The sequence below is a fragment of the Schistocerca americana genome, chromosome 3, assembly GCF_021461395.2.
Source record: "Schistocerca americana isolate TAMUIC-IGC-003095 chromosome 3, iqSchAmer2.1, whole genome shotgun sequence".
Taxonomy (NCBI): Eukaryota; Metazoa; Arthropoda; class Insecta; order Orthoptera; family Acrididae; genus Schistocerca; species Schistocerca americana.
In genome coordinates, this window is record NC_060121.1 from 344423361 (window position 1) to 344443849 (window position 20489).

Below are 20489 nucleotides of genomic sequence, written 5' to 3' on the forward strand. Positions count from 1 at the left end.
ATTGCAAACCGTGACATCTGTTTATGACTATTTTGACTTGTCCGTGACAAAATGGCACTTGAGACTAAGGTTGTGGAGGGAAATTGCCCGGGCATGCTGAGACTGATGGTGCTGTTTCTTTCTCTGGTAAAATTCAACCCTAGTGGCCATGACACATGTGCGGTGCGATAATAGGAAAACAACAGTGAAGGTGTCAAATGACGACAAGGAAGGTTGCCACAATGGGGTCCACTGCCGCAACATCCGACACAAGATGGGAAGAATCTATCACAAAAACGGTGGATCACATACGCGTGCATCCGTAATGTGGAAGATGTGAAAATGCTGCTGTGAGTGGTTTCGTATGCCTCTCAATCTTCTGCCCCCTTGTTGAACAGTGGGAACTGAGGAGGAAACGGAACTGCAGATGAATTTTTGGAGAGCTATACTGGCAAACCTGTTGTATGAATGTGATGAGGTCCTTCTGTTGCTGCATCAACATTTGAATCAGAGACTTCATGCCAAGACAAAATGCTAAATTCAAGTGCACTACTGAAAAACACATGAAATTATGACCCTATTCATTGCCATTGTGTTTAATCTGAAAGAGACCAACTCGTGATGTCTGACAAAACAAACTTTATTCAGTGTAAAAAACAAATTATAATAGATACGTAGCCCAGAGTGGCTCAAAATAAGTCTGATAACCTCTGTGCAGTGGTAGACATGTAACTGAGTCAAAGCTGGCTAGCTCCGTATCTTAAAGCCGTCGGCCCGCACCTTGTGAATATGCGGCATGTCACTACAGGTCTGGTTCTCAAAGTTTAGAGGTATCAGATAGATACATTTTGTGATGTCGACCAGAATGAGTAAAATTTAAGCAGCAGTGAGTTATGGTCATGTAACAGTCAAGAGGAGAGCACTTATTGCTGACCAGTATTACACATGGCAGTCAGCCTGTAAGGAGACTAAATCTTGTTGGCTGCAGACAGTTAGTGGTTGAGGAAATGTGCAGAACATTCAAAATTAAGGCCACATTTCAGTGTGATGTATGCTGTAATACAGACCCTCTCATGACCTATGATGATAACTACAGTTGACTTGGACATTATAAATATCTTGCCATGCCACAGTTCCTAAATAATTAATAACTGTAGTGTGCATGAATGTGGGCAATATCAAATGATGCTGGAATGCTGTTTCTTGTATGTACATTAATACTGGTTGCACACCGCAATTAGTCCTTTAGCGTGCTGTACTTTTCGCATTTCATTGTAGTGCCGAAGTTGTTTGAAGGTCATCTGTACTTTCAGTTGTGCACATGTTTCTTTCAGAAGTGTAAAATTACTGATCTTTTACCTTCAACCATATGATACTTGAAACTCTACAAGCATTTTGAAAATTGTAGTTCTGTCACTATTCAACACTTCTTTGGAGCCAGAAGCTAAAAAAATGCAATAAATAATAATTAATTTACTTTAGCAGTGTTTTATAGTCAACACAATTCAGGAATGCAGTATATGCCTCGCTTGGAATCAGTTATTACATTTTTATAATTGATGGTCAAAATAATGTCTACTGCAAAACATGAACAGATTATGGCATAAATACTATGAGTCCTTTTGATGATGGTGCAGTTATAACTGTTTTCATATTCAGGTAATTAAGGAAGCTAGATATATTTGTAAAAAATATTTGCTGTATGTTATATTTTTGTGGAAACATGGGTGAGTTGAACTGTTGCAGCAACGTGAATATCCTCTTCATGGCCATGTTGTACTGACTGATCTATCTGATCACTTATCATGAGCCATCTCAGTATCTAATTTTGTCATCACTTCTATCTCTTACATTACAGGATCCACAAAGGTTCCACAAGACTAGCGAAAGACCAAATAGATAGAATACACAGTTAGAACTGTAACGTGGTTTGTGTGTTGTGGTTGTTGCTTATCCAGGAACAAAGAGTATGTGTGAAGTTAGGGAAGAGAGGAGGGTTAATGACTGCTTGCAGCATCAAATTAAGTCATTGAGGAATGCTACTTCATGCAGATAGCAGAATATTCCTTGCAAAAAGCAAAATGGATTTAAGTCCCTTCCCTGAACATGAATTATCGTGGTGTTATCAAATTGTAGGACCATGTGTACAGACAAAGTATACAGTGATGGTATCTTTTTAGAATAGTAGAGGATATCACTTTTTAAAGTAAAATTTAATTATCTAATGTTATTGAAATGACGCTATAAGTGCCTGCAACTGTGAACCTTTGTGAAGGGGGGAAAATCGACTCTATTGTTAGCTTTCCCTCAGTTGCTGCAATCTCTAGTTCAGTGGTAGTACGCTTGGAAACTAAATTCTTTCTCTTAATATAGCATATTTGTTTGTCTCGCGCTCTACTCAATCACATTTTATAAGAGAAATTATTATTTGAGCTATATATTAAATTGAAATATTTCACTTCATGTTGTGATACTACATAATAATGCTACATAATATAAAGCTTAAACTTGGTCTGCAAATTCTAATGTTTCAGGTGTTAAGACTACTGCTGGTTGTTTTGTTGTTCCTATGGCCACTGGAATGAGCTTGGTATTGTGCATGCTTACTCTGAAACAGGAAAGGCCAGATGCCAAATATGTTCTTTGGTCCAGAATTGACCAAAAAGCTTGCTTTAAATGTATAATAACGGCAGGTGAGATTTATAATATATGTTTAGTTTGTATCTAATCTGTATTTGTGAAAAATGTTGAACTTCCAGTGCAATCTGAACATTTCAGTGGTAGATATGATTTGCTTCTGTTATAAATGGCTTTAAGGCAGTGTATTTGATTATATCATTAAGAGCCACTTTATATCTAGTGCTGAATAAATACCACGTGCAAACTTACATGACGAGCTTAATCCGAAATTAACTCTTGTTTTATCTTATACCTCTTTATTTTACAGTTTGTCATTATTTCTGACATGTTTTGTGTTTATCTTTTTTACAAGTTCCAGTTAGTCCAAGGTGCTCTACCCCTTGTTTTTTCACACATTGCCTTCTCTTTCACAACCACCACAACCACAAGTATGACGCTATACTATATGTGTGCTCATAATAATCATCTGCATGTGACAGCTTCAGTTGAGACACCTAACAAGTGAGCTGTCTAAGTTGCATCAGCAGACAAAACTTGAACCGAGCCATGAGTGAAATCTCTCTCCCTGTAATCCTTTTTCTGTGCTGGGTAAAGACTACAGTGTTTTTTCTCAACAGTTAATGACATTCCTTTTAAAAAATTCTCTAGGTTTAATGGATTACTTCCAGCTTTTCAGTCATTTGTATTGCCATTTTTGCACAGTATTGTGATGACTGACCAAGTCATTGAAATATTGTACGAAAATGGTAATACAAACTCAGCTGAACACCCGAAAGTACATCATTAATCAGGCATGCCTAGAAAATACAGTATTTGCTGTTTAATTTTATTGAAACAAGGTCTGATAAGAAGGCAAAAACAGCTCTGTTTGCATTAATAAGGAACTATTTGTCTTGGTGTATTAGTTTACAGTTGTTTTTCTGGCTTGATATATCATGCTTTACATTTTTCAACAAAATTGACGTACTCGTTGACAGTGAATGATCAGTTAAGTGCAAATGAGTTTTTGAACTTCACCAGAAGGTAAAAATGGTGGAAGGCAACCACCAGTAACTGAAAATAGTTGATAAATTGATTAGTTTGTTACACCAGTCTTTTAAATTGTACACATTACTTTCAGATTTTTTTAAAGCCCTTGTGTATTAGAAAACTGTTCTTTTAATGTTTTTAGATCAGCATACCTCATTTGTGATAAGTTCTTGAAAAAACTTGGCTTTCTGATTTTTATTAGCACTGTAAATAACATTTAAATTTATTTATATTTATATTTTTGTGTTAATAGGTTTGCAGCCCATTATAATTGAAACCATAACATCAGGTGATGAATTACGAACAGATCTAACAGCAATGGAGCATCAGATAGCAACCTTAGGAGCAGAAAATATTTCTTGCATCATGACGACAACGAGCTGCTTTGCTCCAAGAGCTAGTGATTCTGTAGAACAAGTTGCAGTTTTATGCAGTAGATACAATATACCACATGTTATAAATAACGCTTATGGTTTACAAAGCTCACGATGTATGCATATAATTCAAGAAGCAGCAAGGTAAGTAATGAAGTAATATCTAACCCTATTTGTTTCATTGTGAATTCTGTGCTCATTGCTTTCACATATTGCTTACTTGGAATACACTGTCAAACAATTTACAGGAAAGGAAGAGTGGATGTGTTTGTACAGAGCACTGACAAAAATTTCCTTGTCCCTGTGGGTGGTGCAATAATAGCAGGATTTGATAAAGGGCTAGTTGAGCGAATATCTCGAATGTATCCTGGTATGTACTTGTTATATTTAAATATGCTCATTTGTGTCATTTTATATTTTTAAATTGGTCTTTAACTCCAAAAATTTTTATGAATGTAGAATTTATTCCATTCCATTCTGGTCGGCTGGTAAAGCATCTCTTTCGAATTACTTCAGATTGACAAACAGCCTGGGTTGCAAAGGTTATTTATTTCAATTACCCATTTCATCATTTTGGGGCATCATCAGATTCTCTTTCAAATGGGAAAACAATCCATTAAGAACATACTAGATGGAAGGACGTGTTCGCATCTTCTACATCTACATAAGTACATGAACTGAAATATATACTAGAACTTATGAAAAAGAACTGCATACAAAACCCATTCATCGTAAAGTCATACACAATGAGAGGCAGTCCTGATTTTTTTTAAAAAAAAGAGAAAATAAGCCACCCCATATATGAAGAAGACAGAAACACTTTTCAAAAAGTGACCATTTGTCATTGTAATCACACTAACAAACGTCACCTCAGCAGCACAGCATCGGACCATGCTTACACAAGTATAAATGCAGTATCAACTGTGCGTGGAACAACAGATCTGTTTGCCAGTCACTATACTTGGCTCAGAAGGGAAAAAGCTGAATTTGCTTGAGGAATTGGATATTGTTACGCATCTGCATGTTGATAAGGATAATTTGGTGAATGATCAACTGATCAGTAAAAATCAAATCTATTACAACTCATTGTTGAAGGTGTTTAGAATGTTGGTGCAATGATACACATTGTTTTCTGTTTTAGGTGGTTTCACATGACAGATTGAATTTTAACATTACTGTTTTGGGCTACCGAGGAGATGAGAGGAGGATTGCTATAGGTCTTTATTTTGTTATAGGTGACTTTTTTTATATTTGTGTGTTTATATTTCTTCATTTGATGACATTTTAAGGTCTAAGTATAGGTCATTGTTTGTGATCTGCAATTTTTGTCATGAGCCCTGTTTCTAGTGCTTTGATGTTTGTTGATTATTGAATGATTGTGTTGTACATGTACTCTAAACTGTAGCCAGTTTACTGCACATTGCGGAGCCTGTATGGCATAAACATTTTTGGAAGGTGACTCTCAACAGCTGTCAAATAATGTGCTTGTATGTGATGGAGACACTTCACATTTATAATGTCATCTCTCTTGGACGCCTATGTGCTACATATGACAATTTTGTAAAGCCTGCGTGTTATAGGCAACTATTAATATCGCCATTCTCTGCCTTGATGATGTAATCTGCATGTGTCCTAAGATCCGATGATGGCGGCTTTAGTTTTGCCGAAACCGGTAATCATGGAATAAAATTAATTCCTGCGATCTTGGGTACCAGTTTATTGTTTCACAACCATCTAGATCGCTCCCACATGAGCACAATGTGCTCCCTAAAAAAATAATTTGTTCCAATGCGTGTCACAGTCTGCAGTTGGTTTCACACTGTTCCCTCAGGGGGTGCTGGAATAGCCTCTTCACCATGTTGATTGCCCCCAGGGGGCTTGCCACTCTTTGGCAGGTTTGTGCTTGGCTACCATGGGGCCCCAGTCTTTGCAGCATTTTTTCCCATCTGTGCTGCATGTCTTTCCTTTTTGTTATCCTTTTCCCCTCACTTGGGGAACATGTCTGGGATGTTATTGGGAATGTTCTGCATTGTCTGTCGCTGACGTAAGAACAGTCTCACCTTTGTTTTTCGGTACCTTTTTCTTTCTTTGTTTCCCTTCTCCTCTCTTTTCCTCCACTTCAGTGTTCAAGATTCCTCTTCTTTATTCTTCCTCTTTGTACCCTCCTAAATGCCGGCAGACACGTCTGATGCATAACAAGTGACTTGGCAACAAGTAATTCCCAGTCCTGGTTCCACAGGTAGGGTTCGCACGTACACCCTGGGACAGGCCAGGACCAGGGAGGGGTGATTGCCTGAGCTGCAACCTTCCCAAATTGCCAATTGGTCCCTCTGTCAGATATTCGTGAGGTGTGAAGAATCACCTAAGGCGGATGCGCCCCTTGCGAAGGGGGCTACCAATTGGAAGGAGTGCTGGCAGTCGTGGGGGATTTACTCGCAATGAGTCAATCATCTTCCCAATCAACAGCTACGAAATGTAAACGTAAAGAGGCTAATGATTCAAAGACCCTTCCTGCTGCACCACAGTTCCTCGTGGTCTCACGTACTGAAGACAGTCAGTTCTTCGCCGTGGTAAATCTGTTTATTTTTCAGAAATGTGTTGATGCCATTGCTGGCCCTGAGAAATCCTGCTCTCGGTTACGGAATGGCATTTTGCTTTTGCAGACTACTTCTGATTCTCAAGCACAACAACTACTTGGTGCCTCGCTTCTCCATGAGTACCATGTTCGTGTCGAGGCCCAAAAAACTTTGAATTCTTCGCGTGGTGTAATTTACACAAGACTGCTCGACAGTCTAACTGAGGTTGAAATCCAATCTTACCTCTCTGATCTGGGTGTCACTGCCATCCATTGTGTAATGAAGAAGGTAGATTCCTCCTTAGTGCCCACCTGCACTCTTTTTCTTACCTTTGATAGAGTGGTGCTTCTGTCCAAGATCAAAGCAGGCTATGAAATTACCACAGTCTGGCCATATATTCCAAACCCGATGCGCTGCTACCAGTGTCACCGTTTCAATCACACTAGAATGTCTTGTCGACTCCCAGCCAAATGTGTGTCACCTGTGGTAACGATGCACACAAGGGCAGTTGTTCGCTTCCTTCTACCCGATGTATCAACTGCAATGGCGGCCATGCCACCTTCTCTCGGGATTGCCCTGTGAATCTTGATGAGCAGGCTGTCCAAGAGACCCAGGTAGAGGAAAACGCCCTTACCTAATGGCTCGCAAGTTACTGGCTAGTCGCAAACCCTGCATTCTCCCGCCTGGCACCTATAGTTCTGTTCTTATTACCCCTCGCTCCAAGAGGGACATGGCCACACAGATGTGTCACCTCCAATTCAGCTCTGAGGTTGTGAAATCGCCCAGTGTCAAGGTAGCATCACAATCCCCCTGTCCAGCTGTGCAACAAGCCATCAAACTCTCGCCTCAAGTGGCGAAGCCACTAGCTACACAACCGGTAGGCTGGAAAGGACAGTAGTAGTACTCCCGTGAAGACTTTCTCCGTCCTTCCAGCCAAACAACACCCAAGTCTTCCTCTATCCAGAAAGGCTCGAAGAAGTCCACCAAAGGCAAATGGCCTTCTCCTTCACCAACTCAAAGATCCTCATTGACGGTGTCGCCACGTGATGCCTTAGCCTGGTCGATCTCTGTGTCACTGTTATGCACTACCAACCGTTTTTCAGCATTGGAGTCCACAGGCTGACCGCACAAGCAAGCCAATGCTTCTGTGGACCCCATGGAACAGGATTCTCCTGCTTCTGTACCCTGTAGTAGCGACTCTTCACCAGCTGTCACTTGGCAGCCGCCGAGGTGACAACCCTACGTCTCTTCCTCATCACGACTCTCCTCCATTGGAACATTCGCGGTCTTCGGTCCCACAAAGAGTATTTAAAGCTGCTTTTAGCATTGCAGCTTCCCCTTGTACTCAGCCTTCTGGAAACGAAATTGCGCCCTCGCGACCGCTTTGTGCTTTCACATTTCATACCGATTCGTTTTGACCTTCCCCCTGAGGTCAGCATACTATCTCATGGGGGCGTCATGCTGCTCATACGGGATGACATTCATAGCAACCCATCTCACTGACCACCCATTTTCAAGATGTTGCCGTTTGCCTTTTCCTTCCGCACCTGACTTTCTCCCCCTGTACCATTTATGTCCCTGCGTCATTCAGTATCACCAGGGCAGACTTCCTTCAGCTTATTGGGCAGCTGTCTCGCCCATTTTTGCTGCTCAGTGACTTTAATGTGCATCATCCCCTTTTGGGTTCTCCGAGGAACGGTCAGAGAGGTGCCCTCTTGGCTGATCTTCTTAATCAACTTAACATCTTCTGCCTTAACACTGGAGCACTCATATTTCTTTCTGACTCCTTGCACACCTCTTTCCATTTGGACCTATCCTTCTGCACTGCCCAGCTTGCCCATCGTCTTAAGTGGTCCGTTCTGTCTCACACCTACTATGCACACCTCTTTCCATTTGGACCTATCCTTCTGCACTGCCCAGCTTGCCCATCGTCTTAAGTGGTCCGTTCTGTCTCACACCTACTACACGAGTGACCTTTCCCGTGTGCTGTCCGTTTGCTGACTCCTGCCCCGTCCATATGCAGACCCAAATGGCAGCTTACTAAGTCTCACTGGCAGCTTTACTCCTCCCTGGCAACCTTCAAAGAACAAGATTTTCCCAGTTGTGAAGATCAGGTGGATTTCGAGCACGGCGTTCTGCAGTTGACCATCTCGTTACTTTGTCCACCCATGTCATGAATGGTTTTCTGCAGAAATCCCGGACTGTGGTTTTTCGATTTGGAGAAGGCCCATGACACCTGCTGGAGAACTAGTATCCTCTGTACTCTTCACACGTGGGGCGTCCATGGCTGCCTGTCCTGTTTCCATCAGGCATTTTTAAAAGACCGAGTTTTCAAGGTGTGCTTTGGTTCTGCCTTGTGTCCCTCAGGGTTCTGTCTTGAGCGTTGTCCTCTTTGCTATCGTCATTAACCCTATAATGGCCTGTCTCCCACCAAGCATCCCTGGCTCTATTTTTGTTGACGATTTTACCATCTATTGCAGTTCTCCACGGACCTGTCTCACTGAGCGGCATCTTCAGCGATGTCTTGATTGCTTTTACTCCTGGAGCATTGACAGTGGCTTTCGCTTTTCCACTGAAAAAACCATCTGTATGAATTTCTGGCGACGCAGTTGGTTTCTCCCACCATCTTTACATCTTGGGCCTGTTGCCCTTCCATTCGTTGAAACTATGAATTTCCTGGGGCTCATGGTTGATGGGAAACACTCTTGGTCCTCCCATGTGTCTTACCTGGCAGCCGCTGTAGGTGGTTCCTCAATGTCCTACGTGTCCTCAATGGTACTTCTTGGGGTGCCGATCGAACCACCCTCCTCCATTTGTACAGATCTCTTGTCCATTAGAAACTAGACTATGGGCACTTTGTTTATACATCTGCACATCCATCCATCTTAAGCCATCTCAACACTATCCACCATTGTGATATCCATTTAGTGATGGGCACCTTTTACACTAGCCTGGTTGAGGGTCTGTATGCTGAAGCTGCTGAACTATCATTGTCCTACGACCATGACTTTCTTCTCAGCAGGTATGCATGTCGTTTGTCTGCCATGCGTGGATACACATCCTATGCCTCCTTCATGATTTGATGATTCCTTTGATCACCAGTTTCTGGCATCTCTCTCTTCTCTGTTACCTCCTGGAGTCTGCTTTCGGCACTTGCTACGGTGACTTAACTTCACACTACCTGCATCATTCCCAGTGGGTGTGAACCCTTCACCACCTTGGCTTCGTGAAGCAACCCATGTTAACCTTGGCCTTCATACGCTTCCTAAGGACACTATTCCAGCTTTGGTCTCTCACCTTCAGTTTCACGACCTATGCATGGAACTTCACGATAGTACCTTTGTATACACTGATGTCTCTTGGACTGACCATGGGGTCGGGTGTGCCTTGGTCATTGGCACCCGTGTCGTTCGATATCGGCTCCTGGCACACTGCTCAGTATTTACAGCTGAGCTCTTCACCCTGTTTTAGTTTTGGTTCACCCTGTTTTAGTTTTGGACCACCATTTCTGTATGGTGTCTTTTTTAACCCTTTTTCCTCACGCCTGTTTTTAGCTGTCTTCTATTATGTCCATTGGGACTGTCATATAGTCGTTTTTTAACTCCTCTCTGTCTTCATGTTCTTAGTTTTGGCGTGGGTGCGTATGGCCCCAGTTGTTTTTTGCTTCCTTTACTGTCCTTCGCTGCCGTTTCCGTCGGGGTACCATCGTTTGCCATATTTTTGAACTTCCTATTATTAATAGACCCTACCCTTCTGCGTTTACCTCTTCTTGAGGCTGGTTTCCCCAAGACAGGTAAAGTGAGTCCCACTGACTCAGTATATTTGTTTCAGTTTCAGTGAAAGGTAGCACCTCATATGTCTTGGTCAGGGGGATCAGTATGGCACATAGAGTCGTCCTCCCTGGTCCCTGTCCACCCTGTACAGGATGCCTACTTCTACCATTGATAATGCCACTTGCATTCAAGTGGATGAGTAATGACAGATGCTGCATATCCTTCAGAGAAGACAAGAACCAAAGGAAAGGATAGTACTTGAGGTACCTTTGGTACCGGTACCATAAGTGGATGACTCTCTGGAACTTCTCCGACACCCCGATTTGCAGGAACTGCAATCGTTTGATAGTAGTCTGGGCAATTTCAGTCTACTTACGAATGTCAACCAACTCATACTGTGTTTGAGAACAGCATTCACAGTGAGGCTGCGTTTTGGCTTGTCCACTGTATTCCAGGGCAGTAAACAAATAACTTTAAATTAAGCCCACTGATTATCTTGTAATCTGTTCAGCTAAAAAGTTGTTAGTTCCCCATAAGAATTGAAAGAAATACACAAAATGAGATTTCTATTAAGGCAACACATAAACCTTCGATAAAAATTACTAATTTCTGCAAACTCACCCTCCATCCCTCTGGTCTTTTATGGGCAAAAACATTATGTGAGTGATGAGGTGTGTAACAACAGCAACACAAAAAATGACCAAAAAGTGTCATTGCAGATTTTGACAATATGTCTATCATCATTTGAGGCATAGTTGTTGATCAAAGCAGCAAGTACCTTTGCAGTTATGAGAACAGCTAGATTCTTGAAAGGAGTCACACTATGTGATCAAAAGTATCCAGACACGTGGGTGAAAATGACTTAAAAGTTCATGGCATCCTCCATCGGTAATGCTAGAATTCAATATGGTGTTGGCCCACCCTTAGCCTTGATGACAGCTTCCACTCTCACAGGCACACGTTCAATCAGGTGCTGGAAGTTTCTGTGGGGAATGGCAGCCCATTCTGCACAGAGTGCTGTACTGAGGAGAGGTATCAATGTCAGTCGTTCAGGCCTGGTATGAAGTTGGCATTCCAAAACATCCCAAAGCTGTTCTATAGGATTCAGATCAGGACTCCGTGCAGGCCAGCCCATTACAGGGATGTTATTGTTGTGTAACCATTCTACCACAGGCTGTGTATTATGAACAGGTGCTCAATCATGTTGAAAGATGCAGTCGCAATCCTCGAATTGCTCTTCAACAGTGGGAAGCAAGAAGGTGCTTAAAACATCAATGTAGGCCTGTGCTGTGATAGTGCCAAGCAAAACAACAAGGGGTGCAAGTCCCGTCCATGAAAAACACAACCACACCATAACACCACAGCCTCCGAATTTTACTGTTGGCACTACACATGCTGTCAGATGACGTTCACCGGGCATTCACCATACCCACACTCTGCCATAGGATTGCCACATTGTGCACCATGATTTGTCACTCCTCACAACATTTTTCCACTGTTCATTTGTCCAATGTTTACTCTCCTTACACCAAGCGAGGCGTCGTTTGGCTTTTACTGGCATGGTGTTTGACTTATGAGCAGCCGATCGAGCATGAAATCCAAGTTTTCTCACCTCCCGCCTAACTGTCATAGTACTTACTGTGGATCCTGATGCAGTTTGGAATTCCTGTATGATGGTGTGGATAGATTTCTGCCTATTACACGTTATGACCCTCTTCAACTGCCGGCGTTATATGTCAGTCAACAGACGAGGTCAGCCTGTACACTTTTGTGCTGTACGTGTCCCATCACGTTTTCACTTCACTATCACATCGGATACAGTGGACCTAGGGATGTTTAAAAATGTGGAAATCTCTTGTACAGACGTATGACAAATGTTACACCCAATCACCTAACCACGTTCAAAGTCCCTTGTGCTGTACGTGTCCCATCACGTTTCCGCTTCACTATCACATTGGATATGGTGGACCTAGGGATGTTTAAAAATGTGGAAATCTCTTGTTCAGATGTATGACACATGTTACACCCAGTCACCTAACTACGTTCAAAGTCCATGAATTCCGTGGAGTGCCCCATCCTGCTCTCTTACGATGTCTAATTACTACTGAGGTGGCTGATACGGAGTACCTGGCAGTAGGTGGCAGCACAATGCACCTAAAATGAAAAACATATGTTTTTGGGGTGTCCGGATACTTTTGATCACAAAATGTATGTCAGGGCTCAGCTGACCCTCCCCCTCCCCCACTGTTCAACATATACATCATGAAATTGCCATCTAATTTGTTACTGCTCAAGTAAAAGTTGGAAGGTGTCTTTTGACCCTGTTCGATGTTCTAGTGTTAAATGTTCCTTTGTCAGTGGACAGTGTGTATCAGTTTGCAGCCAGTGGTGTCCCAACAGGATAGCCTGTGGCTAAAATGCTAAGAACAAGAGCATTATTGCAGGTGATGATGTGACAGTATTATTCAGGCATTTTTAGTGTATAGGACAACATGCAAAAACATTTTGTCCCAAATATATTGAAAACATTGTTGTACCACCATCTGCCTATTCTTTAGTTGTTAAAGACAGTGGAAAATACAGTTTTAGATTATTTTCTGTTGGAAAAATTGGAAGCATGAGTGGGTGAGCAAAAGCACAATAACATGCAAGCTGTCGTATTAAATTATAGTTTACTGATAGGAATGACAAGATCATTGTACACTGAGGTGTCAAAAGTCGTGGAATAGTGATATGGACATACACAAATGGCAGTAGTATCACATTTTGTTGTTGTTGTTGTTGTTGTCGTCGTCACTGTTGTCGTTGTCATTGTTGTGGTCTTCAGTCCAGAGACTGGTTTGATGCAGCTCTCCATGCTACTCTATCCTGTGCAAGCCTCTTCATCTCCAAATAACTACTGCAGCTTACATCCTTCTGAATCTGCTCAGTGTATTCATCTCTTGGTCTCCCTGTACATTTTTACTCTCCACACTTCTCTCCAATACTAAATTGGTAATCCCTTGATGCCTCAGAACGTGTCCTACCAATCGATCCCTTCCTTCTTCTAGTCAAGTTGTGCCACAAATTCCTCTTCTCCCCAATTCTACTCAGTACCTCCTCATTAGTTACGTGATCTACCCATCTAATCTTCTGCATTCTTCTGTAGAACCACATTTTGAAAGCTTCTATTCTCTTCTTGTCTGAACTATTCATCATCCATGTTTCACTTCCATACGTGGCTACACTCCAAACAAATACTTTGTGAAAAGACTTCCTGACTCTTAAATCTATACTTGATGTTAACAAATTTCTCTTCAGAAATGCTTTCCTTGATATAGCCAGTCTACGTTTTATATTTTATCTACTTTGACCATCATCAGTTATTTTGCTCCCCAGATAGCAAAACTCATTTACTACTTTAAGTGTCTCATTTACTAATCTGATTCCCAGAGCATCATTTGATTTAATTAGACTACATTCCATCATCCTAATTTTGCTTGCTTTGATGCTCATCTTATATCCTCCTCTAAAGATTGTCCATTAACGTTCAACTGTTCTTCCAAGTCCTTTGTTGTTCCTTACAGAATTTCAATGTCATCGGCAAACCTCAAAGTTTTTATTTCTTCTCCATGTATTTTAATTCCTACTCCAAATTTTTCTTTTGTTTGCTTTACTGGTTGCTCAATATATAGATTGAATAACATCTGGGATAAGCTACAACCCTGTCTCATTTCCTTCTCAACCACTGCTTCCCTTTCATGCCCTTCGACTCTTATAACTACCAACTTGTTTCTGTACAAATTGTGAATAGCCTTTTGCTCCCTGTATTTTACACCTGCCACCTTCAGAATTTGAAAAAGAGTATTCCAGCCAACATCGTCAAAAGCTTTTTCTAAGTCTACAAATGCTAGAAACGTAGGTTTGCTTTTCCTTAACTTATCTTCTAAAAGTCGTAGGGTCAATACTGCCTTGTGTGTTCCAACATTTCTGTGGAATACGAACTGATCTTCCCCAAGGTCGGCTTCTGCCAATTTTCCCATTCGTTTGTAAAAAACTCGTTTTAGTAGTTTACAACCCTATATCATATACAGTATCACATACACAAGGTATAAAAAGGCAATGCATTGGCGGAGCTACTTTTGTGCTCAGGTGAAAAGGTTTCTAATGTGATTGTGGCCAAATGAAGGGAATTAACAGACTTTGAATGCGGAACGGTAGTTGGAGCTAGAGACATGGGGAAATTCAGTATTCTGAGATCCACAGTGTCAAGATTATGCCAAGAGTACCAAATTTCAGGCATTACCTCTCACCTTGAACAATGCAGTGGCTGACGGCCTTCATTTAATGACTGAGAGCAACAGCGTTTGTGTAGAGTTGTCAGTGCTAACACATAAGCAACACTGCATGAAATAACTGCAGAAATCAATGTGGCCATGCGACAAACATATCCATTAGATCAGTGCAGCAAAATTGGCATTAATGGGCTATGGCAACAGACAGCCAGTGTGTCTGCCTTTGCTGATAACACTAGATTGCCTGCAGCACCTCTCTTGAGCTTGTGACGATGTTGGTGGGACACTAAATGACTGAAAACTGTGGCCTTGTCAGATGAGTCCCGATTGCATTAGCCAAGAGCTGATGGTAGTGTTAGAGTATGGCACAGATGCCATGGAACCATGGATCCAGGTTGTCATCCAGGCACTGTGCAAGGTGGCGGCGGCTCCATAATGTTGTGGCCTGTGTTTATGTGGAATGGACTGGGACCTCTGGTTCAACTGAGCTGATCATTGACTGGAAGTGTTTATGTTCGGCTACCTGGAGACCATTTGCAGCCATTCCTGAACTTCATGTTCCCAAACAATGATGGAATTTTCATGGATGACACTGTGCCAGGTCATCGACCCCCAGTTGTTTGCGATTGGTTTGAAGAACGCTTGGGACAATCTGAGCAAATAATTTGGCCACCCAGATGCCCAACATGAATGCTATCAAACGTTTATGGGACATTATTGAGAGCTCAGTTCATGCACAAAACCTGGCCCTGGCAACAGCTTTGCAATTGTGGGTGGCTATATAGGCAACATGGCTCAATATTTCTGCAGGGGACTTTTCAGCAACTTGTCGAGCCCATGCCTCATCGAGTTGCTGCTTGGTATTAGGAGGTATCTTATGATTTTTGTCACCTCAGTGTATATCGTGTGTTTCTTTTCATGGTAATATAGCCATATTGCATACTTTGGTAATGATACTTTTTTCATTAACTTTGATTTCTGAAAATAGAAATACGTGTAGCAGCTACTACTTTATTCAAAGAACCATTATTACAAAACTAGTAAAAGTCTGGCACTAAGTGGAGAAGTAACATAAAATTGCTCGTCTAGTGCACAATTCTGGATTTTTCAGTATGTTAGAACTACTAAGTCAACTGCTACGTCTTTGGAGCAAGTTCCTCCTCGTGATGTTCTTGGTTATCGGACATTCATGATAACTATGTCTCAAGTACGTGGTGTTGGAGAAACATCTACTAATTTTTTTATTGATAAGCCATTGTGTGTTAAAACTAGGAAGTCCTGTAAGCTTTTACATCATGATAATATTTGTATTTTTATTTGTGGTAGAGGTATTGATGTGAAATGTAAAATTGTTGGTGATACGACCTTGTATAATAGTATGTAATGAAGATTTTCTTATTAAATAAATATTATTATATCAGAACAGCAAATTGTCCTTATTGGGTCAGCAAGGAGACATTGAATCACAGTTGCTTGTAGATGCCACTAGTAAAAGTATGTGACATATTCCGAGATGAAGAGTGTTCAATCAGTTGCTAATTAAGACTATATGAATTATTTGAGAGCAGAATAGAGTTGCTTGGTTGCTGTGATATTTGGTTGGCTGCTGAAATTTAGTCTTTTATCCGTAGGAACACTTAAATAAAGATAAGACCCCTGTTCATTTATATATCATGCTAATTAAGTAACTGTAAATCTTGTACACAATATATACTGGTCATCAAAATGCCATTTGTAGTTTAGTATAATTTTTGATGAAATTGCTATTTTTAGAAAAAGAAGTGCATTTTCTGTGTTTATGTTATAGGAAGAGAGTTTGTTTGGTTTTACATGTATTTTATTTTTCAGGCCGTGCATCTTCCAGCCCTGCAATGGATGTCTTCATCACACTTCTCTCACTTGGTGTGTCAGGGTACAAAAACCTTGTTACACAGAGGAAAGAAATGTATAACTACCTCAAAGAAGAGCTCACCAAAGTAGCATTGAAACATGGTGAACGCCTGCTTGATACGAAAAATAATCCAATATCTATAGGTAATACTGTCTCAAATATGATGCAGCCTGTTCTTAAACTAAAAAATACAAGGAGAGACAGAATGACTGGCCAGTACCTACTTTAGGAGACCTAATTCCATCACTGCTGATGGACAGATTTAAAATTACACAGCACTATCCTAGCTTTTGCAACTACTAGTGCCTTTCTCATGTCCCACTTGTTGTGAGGATGATGGGAGACATAATCAAAAGTGGAGAGTTGCAACTTGTATACTTAAATGAAATGTGACAGAACAGTCACAGTTTGTGATAGGCATATGAAGGAGCTAGCAAGTAAGATTTATGACTTTCTAAGGCTGTTCAGAGATGATTGTTAGGTACAAGAGGCACATGTTATAAAATGGTTATGAAGTGCAGTGAGATCATCAACGATAAAGTACATGGGAAAAAGACTGGCAGGTGTCCTAACAAAAATAATAAATAAATGTATTGTACTTTAATAAACAGAAAGACCCAATATACTGGTATGGTACCATATTATATTGTAATATAATTATTATGGGATAAAACCAACATTTCAGACATGGTTACAGAAGTCCCATAAGGTGATTGACCCACTGGTAGCACAAATAACAGATTTCTAGACAGTGACTGGAGAAACAGAATATAGAGTTTGTATATTATGTTTTTGCATTCACTGCTTTCTACCTGTCACAGTTTTTATGGGTGTTCATATCCAGCAGCGATACTTTGTTCTTGGCAATATCAAAAACTTAAAAGCATTTTTCTCCAAAATAAAGCACCTGTTTCATTAACTCTCCATTACACGTGTCTGCTAAACATTTCCATGAAAAATGCCCATCTTGTAGCTGATCATCATGGTAAGTCCTCAGCCATTTTACATCCACTGCTGAATAAAGGCTTCCTCAAGATTTTAATGTGCATTTATACAGTCTTTGGAAATATGCATGCACGCTGTTACTGCATGTTCTCCAATGGCATCTATCCATCTTCCATTTGGTCATATTTTTGGTCTTTCTTGGCATGTGGTAGTCAAGCCTGATAGTGCTTAACTTCAGTGATATGGTGGAAACTTTTGTTACCATTGTGGCAAGACCATTAGCTAGTACTTGGCTGGCTGTCTGTCTGTTTGGATCAGTCGGACACTGTTGGCAAGTGGAGTTCACTCAGTCCTTGTGAAACAAATTGAGGGGCTACTTGACTGAGAAGTCTCATGAACTGACAACAGCCGGGAGTGCGGTGTGCTGGCCAAATGCCTCTCTGTATCCACATCTGCTGATGCCTACGGGTTAAGGGTGACATGGCAATCAGTCAGTACCGTTGGGCCTTCAAAGCCTGTTCGGATGGAGTTTAGTTCTTGTCTTGTGGAATCCAGCACAAAACTTTCTTGGTCCATCTATCATCAATTTATTTGGCCCACATCTGTTCCATTTTTATTACAGTCATAATTGTCTTCTACTACTGTTTGTTCACTGACCATTTCTTTATTTTACTGTCACTAGCAGTTTCTAACACTCATCTCGTCACCCTGCTCTGTGAACAATCGTTAAGTTTTTAATGGATTTTGCATTGTAAGTTCATGTCTCACTGCTGTAAGTATTATGTAACGTAGGTAACCAGATGCTTTGCGCAGGCCTTTAACTTGCTTCCCAGTGTGTTTATTCCTTAATGGTATTAGCTGCTGATGAAATCAGTTTCAGGTGAACTGTGTTATGCTCAGTCACAATTTAGGTCTCAAAAAATTATGTAGTCTTTTCTCCATCTAGAGTGTTCAGAGTGGAGTTACATACACTAATGAAAGGTATGCAGCAAACTCCCATGTAACAAAAGCCTTGATTCATTCAATGGGATCTTTGGAACATGATTAATGAATGGCTGTACATTGTATGTTAAGAAGAGCTGGCTATTTGTTCCAGTTTGGTGACCTCTATAATGTCAGTTTGTCATATTTATTATGAACTTCTGTCACTAGATGATGATAATGAATTTAGGTTATTGATATTTTGTCTAACAAAACTATATACATAAAAAAAACACGGGTAAGTCTTATTTTGTAATTAATTCATTTTATAGCAGTCATGAACACAAATAAAATGTGAGTTGAATTGAGAATTTCAGTATCAGAAATTTCTTTGTATGGAAAGGAAGTCAAACATATTGAAGGAAGCGAGTGAACTCTGGAATGGTAGTGAAAACAATAAGGATTCAAGGATTACTCTGATTAGTAGTGAAAACAGTAAGGATTCTACAGCAGCACTATTTTGACCTTATTGGGACTATGCTTGTTAAATCTGCTGAGTGAACTTAGTTTCTACATTGTAGTAAGGCAAAGATCAACCATGATTATAGTTATAACCATTCGATTGTCACGAAAATGCTTTGATGAACACAGTGCTTTGCTGCCAGTCCTGAAATGTATCACTTATTAATATGGCTGTACCTTAAGACTTTATTCTGCTGATGTACTCCACATAGATATTAAATTCCTGTTAGAGATGGTAGTTCATATTGTGATTTACATTCTTTATAATACAGGTCACAAGATAAACAGTGAGCTGCATGTTGGTATCTTAAGGGTGGTGACATGCATGTTCCATAGTAAACATGTTTATGGATATGTACACACACTTATTCATAGTTATGTGCACATAAAATGTTTTTTCTGTTACAGGTATGACATTGACTTCTCTGGTTGGTACTGATACCAAAACCATAACAATGCTTGGGTCTATGCTTTTCCTCCGTTGTGTATCTGGTACAAGAGTTGTTACAGGAACTGATATAAAGGAGGTAGCAGGTCACAAGTTTGAAGGTAAAAAAATTGATAAACATACCATCAGACCCTTCACAATACACTGAGATGAAAAAAGTCATGGGGTATCTCCTAATATCATGTCGGACCTCCTTTCGCCCTGCATAGTTCAGCAACTCAATGTGGCATGGACTAAACAAGTTGTTGGAAGTCGGCTGCAGATTTTGAGACATGCTGCCCCTTTAGCTGTCCACAATTGCAAAAGTGTTGCTGGTGTCAGATTTAGTGCACAAACTGACCCCTCCATTATGTCCCATAAATGTTCAATGGAATTCATGTTGACCAATTTGGGTGGCCAAATTACTCACTGCAATTATCCAAAATGTTCTTCAAACCAATCATGAACAATTGTTGCCCAGTGTCACGGCACTTTGTCGTTTATAAAAGTTCCATTGTTGTTTGGGAACATGAAGTTCATGAGTGACTGCAAATGGTCTCCAAGTAGCTGAACACAACCACTTCCAGTCAGTGGTTGGTTCAGTTGGACTAGAGGACCCAGTCCATTCCATGTAAACACAGCCCACACTAATATGGAACCACGACCGTCTTGTGTAGTGCTTTGTTGACAATTTGGGTCCATGGCTCTGTGGGGTCCGTGCCACACTCAAACCGTACCATCAGCTCTTCCCACCTGAAATTGGGACTCATCTAAGGTCCAACCGATATAGTCACGAGGCCAAGAGAGATGCTGCCGGTGGTGTAGTGCTGTTAGCAAAGGCACTCGAATCGGTCATCTGCTGCCATTGCCCATTACACCAAATTTCACCGCAGTATCCCAACAGAGAATGCATTGCATGTCCCACATAGATTTCTATGGTTATTTCATTCGTTGTTGCTTGTCTATTAACACTGACAACTCTATGCAAACACCACTCCCCTTAGTCATTAAGTGAATGCCATCGGCCACTGCATTGTCCGATGATACGAGTTCATGCCTGATAATTTGTATTCTTGGTATGCTCTTTACACTGTGGATTTTGGAATTTTGAATTCCCAAACAATTTTCAAAATTGAAT

General features: G+C 40.8%; 1 protein-coding gene across 1 annotated transcript in view; it reads left to right on the forward strand.

Annotated features, from left to right (window-relative positions):
• LOC124605526 (O-phosphoseryl-tRNA(Sec) selenium transferase) overlaps positions 1-20489 on the forward strand; it is a 68161-nt gene that overhangs the window by 28335 nt on the left and 19337 nt on the right. Inside the window, exons 5-9 of the mRNA XM_047137270.1 lie at positions 2514-2672; positions 3902-4166; positions 4271-4392; positions 16494-16679; positions 19333-19473. Of these exons, the coding sequence (XP_046993226.1) occupies positions 2514-2672; positions 3902-4166; positions 4271-4392; positions 16494-16679; positions 19333-19473 (873 nt within the window). The remainder of the gene's footprint in view (positions 1-2513; positions 2673-3901; positions 4167-4270; positions 4393-16493; positions 16680-19332; positions 19474-20489) is intronic.